General features: G+C 44.2%; 1 protein-coding gene across 4 annotated transcripts in view; it reads left to right on the top strand.

Annotated features, from left to right (window-relative positions):
* The window catches only part of vps13d (vacuolar protein sorting 13 homolog D), a 229,771-nt gene that overhangs the window by 73,010 nt on the left and 140,349 nt on the right, over window positions 1–16,412 (top strand). For all 4 annotated transcript variants that reach the window (XM_067970599.1, XM_067970598.1, XM_067970597.1 and 1 more), the window contains exons 25-29: window positions 8,546–8,783; window positions 9,082–9,292; window positions 11,085–11,256; window positions 12,806–12,921; window positions 14,338–14,550. In XM_067970599.1, coding sequence (XP_067826700.1) covers window positions 8,546–8,783; window positions 9,082–9,292; window positions 11,085–11,256; window positions 12,806–12,921; window positions 14,338–14,550 — 950 coding nt within the window. The remainder of the gene's footprint in view (window positions 1–8,545; window positions 8,784–9,081; window positions 9,293–11,084; window positions 11,257–12,805; window positions 12,922–14,337; window positions 14,551–16,412) is intronic.

The raw sequence follows: 16,412 nt of genomic DNA, 5'->3' as shown, positions 1-16,412 counted from the left end.
ACATGAACCCAAAATCCCGGTTGAGGCCGTCCTCATGGGTGCGGAACTTGGCTATCAATTTCTGCTCGACGATTTTGCGTTGTCGTGTGTCTCGAAGGCCGCCTTGGAGTACGCTTACCCGAAGGTCGGTGGATGAATGTCCATGACTGCTGAAGTGTTCCCCGACTGGGAGGGAACCCTCCTGTTTGGCGATTGTTGCGCGGTGTCCGTTCATCCGTTGTCGCAGCGTCTGCATGGTCTCGCCAATGTACCATGCTCTGGGGCATCCTTTCCTGCAACGTATGAGGTAGACAACGTTGGCTGAGTCACAGGAGTATGAACCATGCACCTGGTGGGTGGTGTCATCTCGTGTGATGGTGGTATCTGTGTCGATGATCTGGCATGTCTTGCAGAGGTTACCGTGGCAGGGTTGTGTGGCGTCGTGGACGCTGTTCTCTTGAAAGCTAGGTAGTTTGCTGCGAACGATGGTCTGTTTGAGGTTGGGTGGCTGTTTAAAGGCGAGTAGTGGAGGTGTGGGGATGGCCATAGCGAGGTGTTTGTCCTCATTGATGACATGTTGAAGGCTGCGGAGAACATGGCGTAGTTTCTCCGCTCCGGGGAAGTACTGGACGACAAAGGGTACTCTGTTGGTTGCGTCCCGTGTTAGTCTCCTGAGGAGGTCTATGCGATTTTTTGCTGTGGCCCGTCGGAACTGTCGATCGATGAGTCGAGCGTCATATCCCGTTCTTACTAGGGCGTCTTTCAGCGTCTGTAGGTGTCCATCGCGTTCCTCCTCGTCTGAGCAGACCCTGTGTATTCGCAGGGCCTGTCCATAGGGGATGGCCTCTTTGACGTGGTTAGGGTGGAAGCTGGAAAAGTGGAGCATCGTGAGGTTGTCCGTGGGCTTGCGGTAGAGTGAGGTGCTGAGGTGCCCGTCTTTGATGGAGATTAGTGTGTCCAAGAAAGAAACTGATTCTGAGGAGTAGTCCATGGTGAGCTTGATGGTGGGATGGAACTTGTTGATGTTATCGTGTAGTCTCTTTAGTGATTCCTTGCCGTGGGTCCATAGAAAGAAAATGTCGTCGATGTATCTGGTGTATAGTGTTGGTTGGAGGTCTTGTGCAGTGAAGAAGTCCTGCTCGAACTTGTGCATGAAAATGTTGGCGTATTGGGGTGCGAATTTGGTCCCCATGGCTGTTCCGTGTGTTTGGGTAAAGAACTGGTTATCGAAGGTGAAGACATTGTGATCCAGGATGAAGCGGATGAGTTGTAGGATGGCTTCCGGAGATTGGCTGTTGTTGGTGTTGAGTATTGATGCTGTCGCAGCGATGCCGTCATCGTGGGGGATACTGGTGTATAGTGCCGAGACGTCCATCGTGGTGAGAAGTGTTCCTGGTTCAACTGGTCCGTGGGTACTGAGTTTTTGTAGGAAGTCTGTAGTGTCACGACAGAAGCTGGGGGTTCCCTGTACGATGGGTTTCAGGATGCCCTCGATGTATCCAGAGAGGTTCTCACACAGGGTTCCGTTGCCTGATACGATGGGACGTCCGGGTGTGTTGGCTTTGTGTATCTTTGGGAGGCAGTAGAAGTCTCCCACGCGGGGATTACGTGGGATGAGAATGCGTAGGATGCTTTGAAGGTCTGGATCGAAGGTCTTGATCAGTTTGTTGAGCTGGTGGGTGTGTTCTTTGGTCGGATCTGCGGGTAACCGTCTGTAGTGTTCCTGGTTGTCCAGTTGTCGGTATGCTTCTTTGCAATAGTCTGTTCTGTTCTGTATGACTATGGCTCCTCCTTTGTCCGCTGGTTTGATGACGATGTTGCGGTTGGTCTTGAGAGCGTTGATGGCGTTGCGTTGTGCTCGGGTGACATTCTGGACTGTCTTCTGAGTGCGGCTGATGAATCTGGCATTGACGCATTTCCTGACAGCTTGAGCATACATGTCCAGCTGAGGGCAGCGACCCTCCGGAGGAGTCCAGTTTGACTCTTTCCTCTTCGGTTGCTGTACCGCGGATCCCTCTGTCTGCTGTTCCGGATCGTCGATTGTCTCATTGGGTTCGCTGCTGAAATCTTGGGGTTTGTGGTAGAATTCCCGGAGCCTCATTCTCCTGATGAATTCCTCTGTGTCCGCCGCGAGACTAGTGGGGTCCATTTTGGTAGTGGGGCAGAAATTGAGCCCTCGGCTGAGAACTTCGATTTCGTCTGGTTGAAGGGTGTGGTCGGATAAATTGACAATAGACTTCCCTGTGGTTGCAACCGTGGTACCAGGGGAAGCTTGGTCGTTGCTGGTGGTGATGCCGAGTTTCTCAAGCTTCCTGCTCTTGGTTTTCATGTAGGCAGCGTAGTTCCGTTGCCTCGTCTGTTTGGCGGTATAACGTAGCTGGTCTGCTGTGTCCTGAGTACAGGTTGAGAGTATGGACTCTATCTTGGTTTCGAGGTTGTGGCGTCTGCTGTAGAGTTGGTGTATGAGATGGTTGCGGAGTGTGCGAGAGGTACGGCGGCAGAGTCTCTCAGCGTAATCCGAGTTGTATGTGGACTTGAGTGGGTTCGTGATCTGGAGTCCTTTCGGGATCTTGTCTGCTTTCTTGCAGCTCTGTAAAAACTTGATGTCTGTGTCTAAATGCGCGATCTTCTTGGATATCCTTTCCACTGTGAGCCGGCAGTTTGTGGTGTCGATGGTAGTCATGATGTGGAGATGCCGGTGATGGACTGGGGTTGACAATTGTAAACAATTGTCCAGAATGTCACCCGAGCACAACGCAACGCCATCAACGCTCTCAAGACCAACCGCAACATCGTCATCAAACCAGCGGACAAAGGAGGAGCCATAGTCATACAGAACAGAACAGACTATTGCAAAGAAGCATACCGACAACTGGACAACCAGGAACACTACAGACGGTTACCCGCAGATCCGACCAAAGAACACACCCACCAGCTCAACAAACTGATCAAGACCTTCGATCCAGACCTTCAAAGCATCCTACGCATTCTCATCCCACGTAATCCCCGCGTGGGAGACTTCTACTGCCTCCCAAAGATACACAAAGCCAACACACCCGGACGTCCCATCGTATCAGGCAACGGAACCCTGTGTGAGAACCTCTCTGGATACATCGAGGGCATCCTGAAACCCATCGTACAGGGAACCCCCAGCTTCTGTCGTGACACTACAGACTTCCTACAAAAACTCAGTACCCACGGACCAGTTGAACCAGGAACACTTCTCACCACGATGGACGTCTCGGCACTATACACCAGTATCCCCCACGATGACGGCATCGCTGCGACAGCATCAATACTCAACACCAACAACAGCCAATCTCCGGAAGCCATCCTACAACTCATCCGCTTCATCCTGGATCACAATGTCTTCACCTTCGATAACCAGTTCTTTACCCAAACACACGGAACAGCCATGGGGACCAAATTCGCACCCCAATACGCCAACATTTTCATGCACAAGTTCGAGCAGGACTTCTTCACTGCACAAGACCTCCAACCAACACTATACACCAGATACATCGACGACATTTTCTTTCTATGGACCCACGGCAAGGAATCACTAAAGAGACTACACGATAACATCAACAAGTTCCATCCCACCATCAAGCTCACCATGGACTACTCCTCAGAATCAGTTTCTTTCTTGGACACACGAATCTCCATCAAAGACGGGCACCTCAGCACCTCACTCTACCGCAAGCCCACGGACAACCTCACGATGCTCCACTTTTCCAGCTTCCACCCTAACCACGTCAAAGAGGCCATCCCCTATGGACAGGCCCTGCGAATACACAGGGTCTGCTCAGACGAGGAGGAACGCGATGGACACCTACAGACGCTGAAAGACGCCCTAGTAAGAACGGGATATGACGCTCGACTCATCGATCGACAGTTCCGACGGGCCACAGCAAAAAATCGCATAGACCTCCTCAGGAGACTAACACGGGACGCAACCAACAGAGTACCCTTTGTCGTCCAGTACTTCCCCGGAGCGGAGAAACTACGCCATGTTCTCCGCAGCCTTCAACATGTCATCAATGAGGACAAACACCTCGCTATGGCCATCCCCACACCTCCACTACTCGCCTTTAAACAGCCACCCAACCTCAAACAGACCATCGTTCGCAGCAAACTACCTAGCTTTCAAGAGAACAGCGTCCACGACGCCACACAACCCTGCCACGGTAACCTCTGCAAGACATGCCAGATCATCGACACAGATACCACCATCACACGAGATGACACCACCCACCAGGTGCATGGTTCATACTCCTGTGACTCAGCCAACGTTGTCTACCTCATACGTTGCAGGAAAGGATGCCCCAGAGCATGGTACATTGGCGAGACCATGCAGACGCTGCGACAACGGATGAACGGACACCGCGCAACAATCGCCAAACAGGAGGGTTCCCTCCCAGTCGGGGAACACTTCAGCAGTCATGGACATTCATCCACCGACCTTCGGGTAAGCGTACTCCAAGGCGGCCTTCGAGACACACGACAACGCAAAATCGTCGAGCAGAAATTGATAGCCAAGTTCCGCACCCATGAGGACGGCCTCAACCGGGATTTTGGGTTCATGTCACGCTACACGTTACCCCACCAGCGAACAAATGTTATCTGTTTTTAATATAATGGGTCATTTGCTGGCTCTCTCTGCCTTCCGGATGTTTCTGCCTCTCTCTGTGTTTTTTTTTCTCTGTTTTTTTTCCCTGTTTGTTTTTTTGTTGAATGTGTATTCGGAGGTTCTGCAGGTAACACCTCTCTGTCTGAACACAGTGATTGCCTTGGCAACGGGCAGTTGCAGGGGGCAGTCTGTAAACACCATGTATTATTGTTCAATATGTATAAATGCGTAGGCTTCAAGGAGATCTTGAAACATTTGCCTGAGGAAGGAGAAAATCTCCGAAAGCTTGTGAATTTAAAATAAAATTGCTGGACTATAACTTGGTGTTGTAAAATTGTTTACAGTTATTCTGCAGGTATGCCTTGTTGGGATGCGCAACAGAGGGTGGATTTTCTGACTGCTGTTGTTGTAAGAATGCTTAACACGCTTGTTACAAATTCAACTCTGTGCTATTTTACTGCTGGCGTTAACCTGTTTATTTTTACACCTGCATTAAAAGAGCACCAGGAGGGATTTTGTGTGAATGCTTTCAGTGTTCATATGAGAACAGCATTGGATGGAAAATCTCCCCTTAGGTTTCCCCATAGCTTAATTGCTGGAATGTACCTTTTCTTAAAAGAGAAGGAAAGTCTAGTACTTTTTATTCAAAATACGCTCCCTTTTTATGGAAGAAAATTACAAACTCACTTGAAATTTCTTTGCTTTTCTTTTTTTAAAGTGGCCTGGCAGCTGCTTTGGAGCCGTCTGACGCCAGGAATCTATGCTAGAGACTTGGAATGCAAATTTACTAGTTTCATTCGTCCCGACAATTTACTTTTATTATGCATTCATTGTATGCTGAAATGATGGGCTTCTGATCCTACAAAACCCAATTTATCATAGCCAGAACTTAATGCTGTAATGTAAGCTTTTCAATAAACCTGTCTGGTCAGGGACAGGATTATGGCTTTAATGCTACTGAATGAGCTCATTGACATCTCATCGATTCACTGCAAAGTAGAAGCAGCCTAGTGGTTAAAAATGAGTTCACGCTAATCTGCTGAAGAATGCCACTGGCTACAAAAATGCACTAATACTGTCATTACTGCGCTCTTGTGAAACCCAAATATTCTTAAGCTACAAAAATGGCAAGAGCACAAATTATTCCTCATTCTCAATATGAACTGTCTTAAAACTAAAGATACAATATTATGTTCAGGTTCTTGTGACTGATGAAGCACCAATGTTGCAAAAAGCATGGTAATTTCAAAAGGTCATTCTGCACACTAACCACAAATTTAAAACAGGCTAGTTCTATAAGGGTATGGCTGCAGTAGCATGCCTATTTTTTTTGTCTTGAAGGCAGTAACTCATGCTAGGGTTCCATGCCATGGGTGCCGGGCTCACTGCAGTACCTTGCACAAGTGGCACTTTTCCTTCTGTGAACCTACTTAGTGAGTGTTAGCAGGCTGTTGAACTGTGGATAGCAACACAGCCGACCTCAATCCTGTCCTCTCCTGATTTCCGCAGACGTAGCAAAGTGGATAGTGATCAGGAGAGGATATCCTGCCTGATATTTTCTGTTTTAATTTGATTTTCAGAATTTACGATTTTTCATTTCATCTCCAAAATGTTTCATCCAGGTCAAGTGATCAGTCCTAACTCTACATTCTTTCTCATATTTCCTTCAAATTCATATATGCACAATCTAGATAAAACATACTTTGTGTGACATTCATTCAAGGGCTAAAACTATTGAGTGGACCTTCTGGGATCACTCACTACCAACTTCAGGTCAGCAGCTACAACAACACTTTGATTATCCTACCTACCTGCAAATCCAGCTGTCACAGCCAAGAGGGCGCGCTCTTATTAGAAACATTTATATGTTTTGAGGGCGTGGATTGGAGCATCCGCATGCTTATTAATTTAAATAAGCCTGCTTTACATTTCTAAAGTACCCAGGAGGTCCAGTGAAACCCCTGCACACTTTTAAAACTTGATTTTGGAATCGAGGGAAAAGTACGGACTTGGTTAGGAAGTTGGCTGAGTGAAAGGTGACAGCGAGTAGGGATAATGGTTAGGTACTCACATTGGCAGGATGTGACTAGTGGAGTCCCGCAGGGATCTGTCTTGGGGCCTCAATTATTCACAATATTTATTAACGACTTAGATGAAGGCATAGAAAGTCTCATATCTAAGTTTGCCGATGACACAAAGATTGGTAGCATTTTAGCAGTGTAGATGAAAACATAAAATTACAAAGCGATATTGATAGATTAGGTGAATGGGCAAAACTGTGGCAAATGGAATTCAATGTAGACAAATGTGAGGTCATCCCCTTTGGATCAAAAAAGGATAGAACTGGGTACTTTCTAAATGATAAAAAGTTAAAAACAGTGGATGTCCAAAGGGACTTAGGGGTTCAGGTACATAGATCATTAAAGTGTCATGAACTGGTGCAGAAAATAATCAATAAGGCTAATGGATTGCTGGCCTTTATATCTAGAGGACCAGAGTTCAAGGGGGCAGAAGTTATGCTGCAGCTATGCAAAACCCTGGTTAGACCATACCTGGAGTACTGTGAGCAGTTCTAGGCACCGCACCTTCGGAAGGACATATTGGCCTTAGAGGGAGTGCAGTGTAGGTTTACTAGAATGATACCCGGACTTCAAGGGTTAAGTTACGAGGAGAGATTACGCACATTGGGGTTGTATTCTCTAGAGTTTTGAAGGTTAAGGGGTGATCTGATCGAAGTTTATAAGATATTAAGGGGACCAGATAGGATGGATAGAGAGAAACTATTTCCACTGGTTGGGGATTCTAGGAGTAGGGGGCACAGTCTAAAAATTAGAGCCAGACCTTTCAGGAGTGAGATTAGAAAACACTTCTACACACAAAGGGTGGTAGAAATTTGGAACTCTCTTCCGCAAACGGCAATTGATGCTAGCTCAATTGCTAATTTTAAATCTGAAATAGGTAGCTTTTTGCCAACCAAAGGTATTAAAGGATATGGGCCAAAGGCAGGCATATTGAGTTAGATCACAGATCAGCCATGATCTTATCAAATGGCAAAGCGGGCTCGAGGGGCTGAATGGCCTACTCATGTTCCTATGATTTGACACATTGGTGTGAAGCAGTGTAAGGGACCTCACACTGCATCTGCCTGGAGTCAGGTTGGTACCCAGGTCCAACTCTATTGCATCCAACGCAGAAGTTGCAGTATAACTCCACCTATGAAGAGATATGGCCAAATGTGTTAAATTGTAAACATGCAATCAGTTTAATTTCACATTGGGAATGATCTGCATTTGTTGTACAAAAGTAGTTAAATGTTTTTGCTGTAACAAATGCTCTTAAAATTTAAATATGTAATCCCACAATCCTCTCACCGTCCCACTTTACATTTCCTGGTTGGACACTGAATCATGTCCTTCTAAAAGTTCTTTCCAGTGCTTTGTAAATAGGCAGTAGAAAGTGCAGAAGGATTAAATTACCCTTTATCCGATTTAAATTTTGTGAGCATTTGAAATCTCTTTCTCCTCCCCGGATTCTTTGATCTCTCTGGCCCTGGGCACCAATTGTGTTTAAGATGATGACTGTTCAGCGTAATCCCAGGTCTTTGCCTAACGCCACTCAGGAGACATGAGAGTGTGCTCAGGAGGAGATTGTGTCTCTCTCCCACCTCTGCTTATGGGTTACGGCTTGGTTGCACTAGATGACACCAACACAACTGATATAGGGGTGGGAGAGGGAATCCAAATTTTCCTCCACTGCAATGTTGCCAGATGTTCAAATCAGCAATTACTTTACATTGTAATTTTTCAATTTTGTTTTGGAATGATGTGGATGAATGACATATTTTAAACATTTCATTGCGAGGCCATGCAGTTTTAAAATTCCCTGTTTAGCTCTTTTTTTGCTGCTTTCTGATAGTTTTCGGCCCTTTTGTGACAGGATCCTGAGAATTTCACCCTGCCTCAAGAAAACCCACTATACAATCAGGAGATGACGACCGTCATAAACAACCCTCAGTCCATTCCCTGCAGACCGGACAAACTGAGCACTGGGGCCAGCTCCTCCGATAAAGCAAATCTTAATAAGCCTCAAAGTGAATATGGACTGAGCACACATTGCAAATCACAACAGGGGCAGCATGGACAGCCACAGATTGTGGAGCTACAGGAACCTGAGGGTAAGAAAGCAAGTTCTACAAAAACTATCTCTAGAAGCTGTCTTTACCTTGAGAAACTAGCTACATGCTGGAGAGAACATTTATAGATATGGAAAAGGTCTAGAAGTTCATCTTCTATTCACTTAAATATCATTTGGAAGGAAAGAAACTGTTTGTGGAACTGAACATTGATGGGGTCAAACCGTTGTAATTTAGTGACATTGACCACTATTAGGAATTTCCTCCTCTATATTGTTTGGTAAACAAAATAAAATTATAACAACTTTGAGATCTCACTGTGAATCCTTCCCTTTTTCAGAAGAACATATCTGCCTACTGGACTGCATTGTGGTTGACCTACAAGACATGGACATCTTCACTGCGGAGAGACACCCCAGAGACCATGCTGGAAGGCCTGAGAGCTGTGGTTCAGACTTGCTCTTTCCATCCTATCTGGTGAGACAATTAGATGGGAACCTGCTGAAGGAACGATGCTGGCTGAAGCTACAAGTGGAACGGAATCTGGATAAGTGAGTGTTCACACTTTACCTGGCTGTTGGGGTCACTGCAAAATGGAGATGCTACTGCTAGAAAAATTTATGTTTGAACTTCTCATTTTTGACCATTTGCAATTATTATATGTTACTTGGTTTGTTTGGTGTATTGGTACCAATTTGATGCAGGAAAATTGCACTTAAGCCTTTAGTTGCACTTTAATGTGTCTGTATGTTTCCTCTGTGATAATTCAGTTAGAGGACTCAATTATGAGGAAAGGCTGGAAATCTGGTATTTTTAGCCTTGAATAAGAGGGGACCTTACAGAGGAATATAAGATATTACGTAGAATAGAGAAAGTTAATCCTGAGCACTATTATAAACTAGTAAAACGCAAATTGAAGACTAATGTCAAACACTTCTTTGATTGATTAATACCTGGAATGATTGGGTAGGAGAGTAGAAGCAAAAACTCTAGTCATTTGGGAAGCAATTAGACACTTGTTAGGAGGATTGTAAAATGTTACAGCTCTGAAACAAGCATTTGGCCCATCAAGTTAGTGATGGTGTTTTTCTCCACATAAACTACCTAGTCTAACCCCAGTCTCCTTTCTCCCCATACCCTTTAATAACCACCTCTGGATGCAACTATCTAATTCCCTTTTAGAAGAATTCATGGACTGTATCAAAGAAGTCCATATTCTAATCATTCACTGTAAAGAATTTATTCAGACCCCTTAAATTCTTTGTGATTATATAAATTGTCCCTTCTCATTACTTTCTTGCTGACCAGTGGAAACACTCTATCATCATTTTAACTTATCGTCCTTCATAATCTTTAAGAACTCCTATCCGCTCCAGTGAAATTCTCATAATTAAGTGAAAGAATAAGCTGGATAGGCTGAATGGCCTCCCTCACCTCTACTTATCTTTGTAGCCTCAAATTGTTCCCAACACCAGTGACTATCGTATAGCCACCAATACTTCATTATAATGTTATACGCTCAAAATACACTCTTCAGACACAACTCAAGTTTGGAAAGACAAAACATATAATTGTATTACTGGATGTTTTTCCACAGTTCAAGTGGGCATAGCACAAAATATTGCACCCATCATTATGTTTTACTAAAATCCTTGTGCTAAGACTACTGTGATTTTTTTTTCTTTGTTTTGCATACTCTACATTGAATTTTGCTTGGGCAGGAAATATCTGTACAGTTACTGCATAAACAATAAGATTGGTACTTTTCTAAACAAACTCCTGCAGGCACTGTCTAGCAACTGACCTACCCAACATGTCTTTTTTTATGTGAGTTAAAACATTGAAAGTGATCCATATAGTTCAAATGGTGGGAAAAGGATAATTGGAAGAAGCTCAGTGTCACATATGAAGATATGGGATGGCTGCTAAGCCTATTCCTGGGCCCCTGCATAAGCCAGCACCTTTAAGGAGGAACAGAGAGAATTACAAAGCAGAGGTTGAATAATGAAGGGATTGAAGGTGATTAGGGTCGATATGATCTGATTCTTTTTGGGGAACATAATGTGTTTCCTTTTCATTTTCTGGGGTTTTGCTTGATTACATTCAAAGACCAGGGAGAAATTTCACAGATTTTTGTCTTGGAGGTTGCTTGCCTATTTTAACAGATTGAGGGGTAGAATAGAATCTGAGAGAGGAAAGTTGTACATGGCCTGTAGGGCAAAAGGGCTGACCACCTATTGTTTTCACTCTGCACTTCATCTGTATTCTTGGATTAAACCTAGTCATTGTGGAGAAGCATGGTACACTGTGTCTATTCGTGACTACCTATATGTGTTGTTTTAGGGAGATCAGCCACGCTGTCCCTGATATGGCTATCCATGGTAGTCTGTCATCTGTGCACTGCTCTCTGGATCTTAGTAAATACAAACTGATCCATGGATTAATTCAGAACAACTTGGGGGAGCCCATTGAAGAGTTCATGAGGCCGTTTGACCTACAAGACGCCAGCATACATGTAAGTATAAAAATAAAAGGACCTGGAAATGTTTAGATGAAGAAATATGAACAGGAAAAGGACAGGGACGAGATGAATCCTGTTCCTGCAAGATACTCTTTGGTGACCTTTTTTTCTGAGAACATCTCGTATGCACCAACATCAATTTTCTTCCAATTTCTCAATGTTGCACTGCTTCTACAGAACAATTATATATTAAATATATATGAATGAAATATAATTCCACCTTAAGTGTTGCTGAATCTGGAATTTCTTCATCTGCTACCCTGGTTTTCTTTCTTTCTCGCTTTCTTCCCCTCTTTCTCCTTTCTTTCTTTCTCTTTCTCTCTGTCTCTCTTACTATAAATTTGGAATATAGATGTTCAGAGGACTATTGGCATGTTTAACTGTAAACTAAGCTGCAACCTTTCAGGTTGCTAGGTGATATGCAGTAGTTCTATTCGTAGTGCATTTTATTTCATTCTTCTCTGCTGCTGAGCAGTCCTAGCAGTAACTTCCCAAATTATGGGTGTGGCATGGCACGCACAGCTTGGTTTTTAGTTGATCCACTTATAGTTCAAAATCAGCCATTAGCAATCACGTCCTGAAGAGCCGTGTCAATCCCTGCAGAATTGCTTTACGGTAAATGAGATGAAACTACATTTGCTCTCATCTCTATCATTACTACTAATGATTGCATCATAATTATGCCTTAAAGCAGAGAATGCTTTAACCGTTATTGGGTAAACATTTCATAACATTGAGAGAGGTTTGACTTGATTTGTGAAATTCTGAGGGATGTAAGTGCTGGAGAAAAGGGCCACTTTCCCATATTAGGCAACTAGTGTCTGCATCAAGCGCACTCAAGTCATTAATAGGACAGATATATGTAGAACAAAACTGCCTCTACTCTGTGCAAACAATGTACCTCAGTCCCAGCCTAAAAAAGCATCTCCTACTGCACCAGTGTGACTTTTTTCCATTTCCTACACCAACCGTCTGATGGCCTCGCTGAGTGAGATTGCCAATCAGTGTCAAATTAAAGACAGTTTTGCCCTGTGGGATTAAACTCATTTTTCATAGGATTCTTGCAGATACAGGAAGCTTTCATTCCATTGCTCTGGTCTGGATTTAAACCTGGTTCAAGAGGTTGAAGGCCAGTGTTTAACCCACTGAACAACTCATGTTGTACTCATTTTTAAATATAGAAATTCATCCTTTTTCCCCCCTCCTTTAAATCTCCATCTCAAGTCACGCACCATTCTCTGGAAGAGTGTGTGAGCAGGCAATTTGCTGCCAGTTCCATGCCAGTGACTCCCTGTAAAAAGACACAAGTAATTGTGAAATACTCACTGATTCCCATCCTTTCCTATGAGAAGCATCACTGCTCAGTGCCTTACCTGACAGCCCAGAGATCTGGGACAATTTCAAAGCATATTGTAATATGAAAGTTTAATGAACATGATTTCATTTTGCTTAGAAATGTAACTTCAAAGTTACTGGGTATTTTCTGGCTTGTATTTTCTGTTCAGGCATTTGGTTTATTTCATTTTTCTTCTGTCACTCTCAGACAGTCCTCACTGGAGAGGTATACACGAACTTGTCATTTCTCATTGATATGATGAACGTTAGCTTGGAGCTCCTGGAGTCAAAGGGAAAGAACACAAGTGCCAGTTCACTGGCAAGGTATTGGCTGCTATTCTCATGTATGCATCTCTCCTGCTGTGCGTGCCTTTTTATTTTGTGTTCCTTGGCTCAGACGATTTGCAGGAGACTGGCTCCGAGGACCTCTGCTGCTTTGTAGGCAGCGATTAAAAGGTGCATAAGAACAACTCAGCATGACAATCCGCCTATTTGTTTTTCCTCTCCTTCCATTTCCCCCCCCCCCCCCCCCCACCTCCAAGCCCTGGGGGAAAAATGTTCTTTCACTTGGCATCTCCGATCATCTGGCTGACGTTATTGAGAAATGCACATATAAACCTCTGTCTTGGCACCCTAGTGTGCAACAGCATGCTTTGAAAGCGATGAATAGTGGGGAGGGGGTGAGAAGGGGAGCTGGGATTAGAGGCCTGCCCTCGGAAACTGTAAAGTTGGCAGTCTCGATCAGGGGTGCAGCCAACTCGAGTTTTGTTTTAAAAGAGCATTACGGCTAGGGTAGTGAAGATTAGGAGGAAAAGGCTGTTATAAGTCTTTATCTTGGCATGTCACTTTAATCCCAACGTAGTACTACTCCAGAGTGACAATTCCTTTTCCCACATCTGCCACCCTTTGGTCTCTTAGTAACATTGCCAATTTTTTATTTTGTGCTGAATTGTGGCCAGTTTTACATTGTGGACCTAGGCTTCTGGGTTGAGATTGCCCCATAATCTGTAGAGTCCTTACAGCAACGAAGAGACAAACTCTCCTTTCATCAATCGGGAGGGAGTTTCCAGAGGTCAAAGGACCATGTGCCACTCTGTGCACTGCCTATTGTGTTTACTGTAAGATGTGGTGTTTCTAGATAGTTAGATTATGTACCATCCTGCATTGTATAAAATATTTGATCTTCCGTGGTGTTGCCCGTGGAGAATCAAGATCAAGTGTAGTCTTCAGGTGAATAAGAGTTAAGAGGACAGATGATAATTGGATTAAGGCACACAAGCATAATACAGTCCCTGTTTTAAAGTTGTGCAATCTGTCCATGTTTTTATGTGATACTTTGATTTTTCTATGATTATTTATTGTTAAATGGCCAAATGTACAGGAATTTGGGAATGAAAGAAGTAGAGTTCATTGTAGTTTAGGATTTTCTCTGCAGAACAGGCTGAGGAACTGATGCAAAACTGAGGGACTTGAACACCACTACGTAGAAGGGTATAATTATAGCATGACAAATTTACATAGGCAGTTTCCATTATAATTGTGGACATAGGTTTTCTTACATCATAAATTTCTGACATAAGTTTGACAAGAATGTGACAACAGGAAGTAAGCTTGCAGACAGGAAGTTCACACAGTGTAAGATTTTTAATATATAGATATATTCTCTTTGTAAATTTCTGGAGGATATATTGCAAAATAATTTGTTTTGTTTCTGTATTAAATGAACTATTTCCTCTCCAGGTTTGATTTCAAAAAGTCAAAACTGCTTTACGAAAGTTTTTCGAACACAACAAAGTCCGTAAATCTGGTCTCTCACTCAATGATGGCATATGACACCCGAAGCACCGGACAAACAATGAACCCTGATGTCAAACCAAATGTATTTCGATGCATTTTGGATGCATCAAAGAGTAGCAGCAACCGAGCCTCACTGCAGATGGAGCTGCATTACAGGTGCACTACAGCAATCTAACTGTTGTAGCATTGAAAAGTAACAGTGGTATTCAGTATCTGTGGCTAAGGAGGGGGAAAATCAGTCACTGTTTAATGACCCCTGCTGAAAAGTCTGTGGGTGTCATATAAGGACAGGATCAGGCTTGGTTGTGATGTGCCCCATGATTGAATAGCCTTCTGACACTCACTGACCATGCTCACACAAGAAGAATGGTTGCTTTGGCAAGGTACTGGTGGGGCTGCCAGCAGTCATGGAACTATACCCCTACAAAAGTCAGCATCTTCAAGAGAGCAGTAGAGAAAATGAGGGAAGGGAGGGGGCACAAAAGAAAACTGTAACAACTAATACCATAGCAACTGGGCAACTTCAGTACTTGTGGTCAGTGATAACTTTGCCACAAGATGGACGCACATGCTTGTCTCTCTGTTATTCTCCCTTTCAAAACCACCGTCATCACTTTCTCCTCAAAAAATCCACCTTTTGCCCCTCTGTCCTTGTAAACTATTGCACTATCTCCAACCTCCCATTCTTCTCCAAAGCCCTCAACATGTTGTGACTTCCCAAATCCATCCCCATCTCTCCTGCATCTGCCTATTTGAATTTCTACGATCAGATTTCTGCCCCTGCCACAACACCAAAATAATCCTAACCAAAATCACGAATAACATTCTCTGTGACCATGTTGTATTTTCCGTTCTCAAGCTCTTTGTAACCTTTGACACTGTCGGCCACACTATCCTCCTGCAATGCCTCACCTTCGTTGTCTAGCTCGGTGGGCCTGTTCTCGCTTGGTTCCGCTCATACCTACCTGATCGTAGCCAAAATACCTCGAGAAATGGCTTCTCTTCCCACCCCTGCACTGTTGCCTGCATTTCCCCCATGGATTGACCCTTGGCCCCCTCCTCTTCCTCATCTACATGCTGATTTTTGGTATTATAGTCTGCAAACATGGGATCAGCTTCCATATGTATGCTAACAACACTCAGCTCTACATCTACACCACTTCTCTCAACTCCTCATTGCCTTATCTGTGACATTCTGTCTTGGATGAGCTGCAGCTTCCTTCAAGCCAAACATTGCTATGATTGAAGCTATGTCTTCGGCCTCCACAGTGAATTCCATACCCATGCCACTGATTCCATTCTCCCTCCCCAGCTGCTGAGTCTGGGTGAATTAGACTGTTTGCAACCATGGTGTTTGATTGCTACCCAAGCTGAGCTTCTGATGCTGTATCCTTTCCATCAAAAAGACCACCTACTTCCACCTTCGTAACATTGCCTGCCTCCATCCCTACCTCAGCTCCTCTGCTGCTGAAACCCTCATCCATGCCTTTGACATTCAGCTGTTCCACTGACTCCCCTGACCGTTCTAACCTCCACCTTCCATAAACTTAATCTCATCCAAAAAGTTGCTGTCCATATCATAAAACATATCAAGTCCCATTTGCCCATCTCCCCTGTCCTCACTGAGCTATATTAGCTCCTGGTACCCCAATACCTCAAATTTAAAATTCTCATCCTCGTGTTTAAATTCCTTCATGGCCTTGTCCCTCCCGGTCTGTTTAATTTCCGTCAGCCGTACAGTCCCCTCCAAAACTCTCCGTTCCTCTGACTGTGGCCTCGTGCGTCACCCATCCCTTCGTCCCACCATTGGCAGTGTGCCTTCAAGCACCTAGGCCCTACGCCCTGGAATTCCCTCCCTAAACTCCTCTGCCTCTCCGCCTTCCTCCTCTCCTTTAGGACCCTCCTTAATATCCATCTCTTTGACCAAGCTTTTAGTCATCTCTCCTAATATCTCCTTCTCTAGCTTGGCATTTATTTTTTGATTATACTTCTTTGAAGCAATTTAAGATGTTTTTCTG

The sequence above is a fragment of the Heptranchias perlo genome, chromosome 32, assembly GCF_035084215.1.
Source record: "Heptranchias perlo isolate sHepPer1 chromosome 32, sHepPer1.hap1, whole genome shotgun sequence".
NCBI lineage: Eukaryota > Metazoa > Chordata > Chondrichthyes > Hexanchiformes > Hexanchidae > Heptranchias > Heptranchias perlo.
This window is presented reverse-complemented; position numbering and strand designations above follow the sequence as displayed.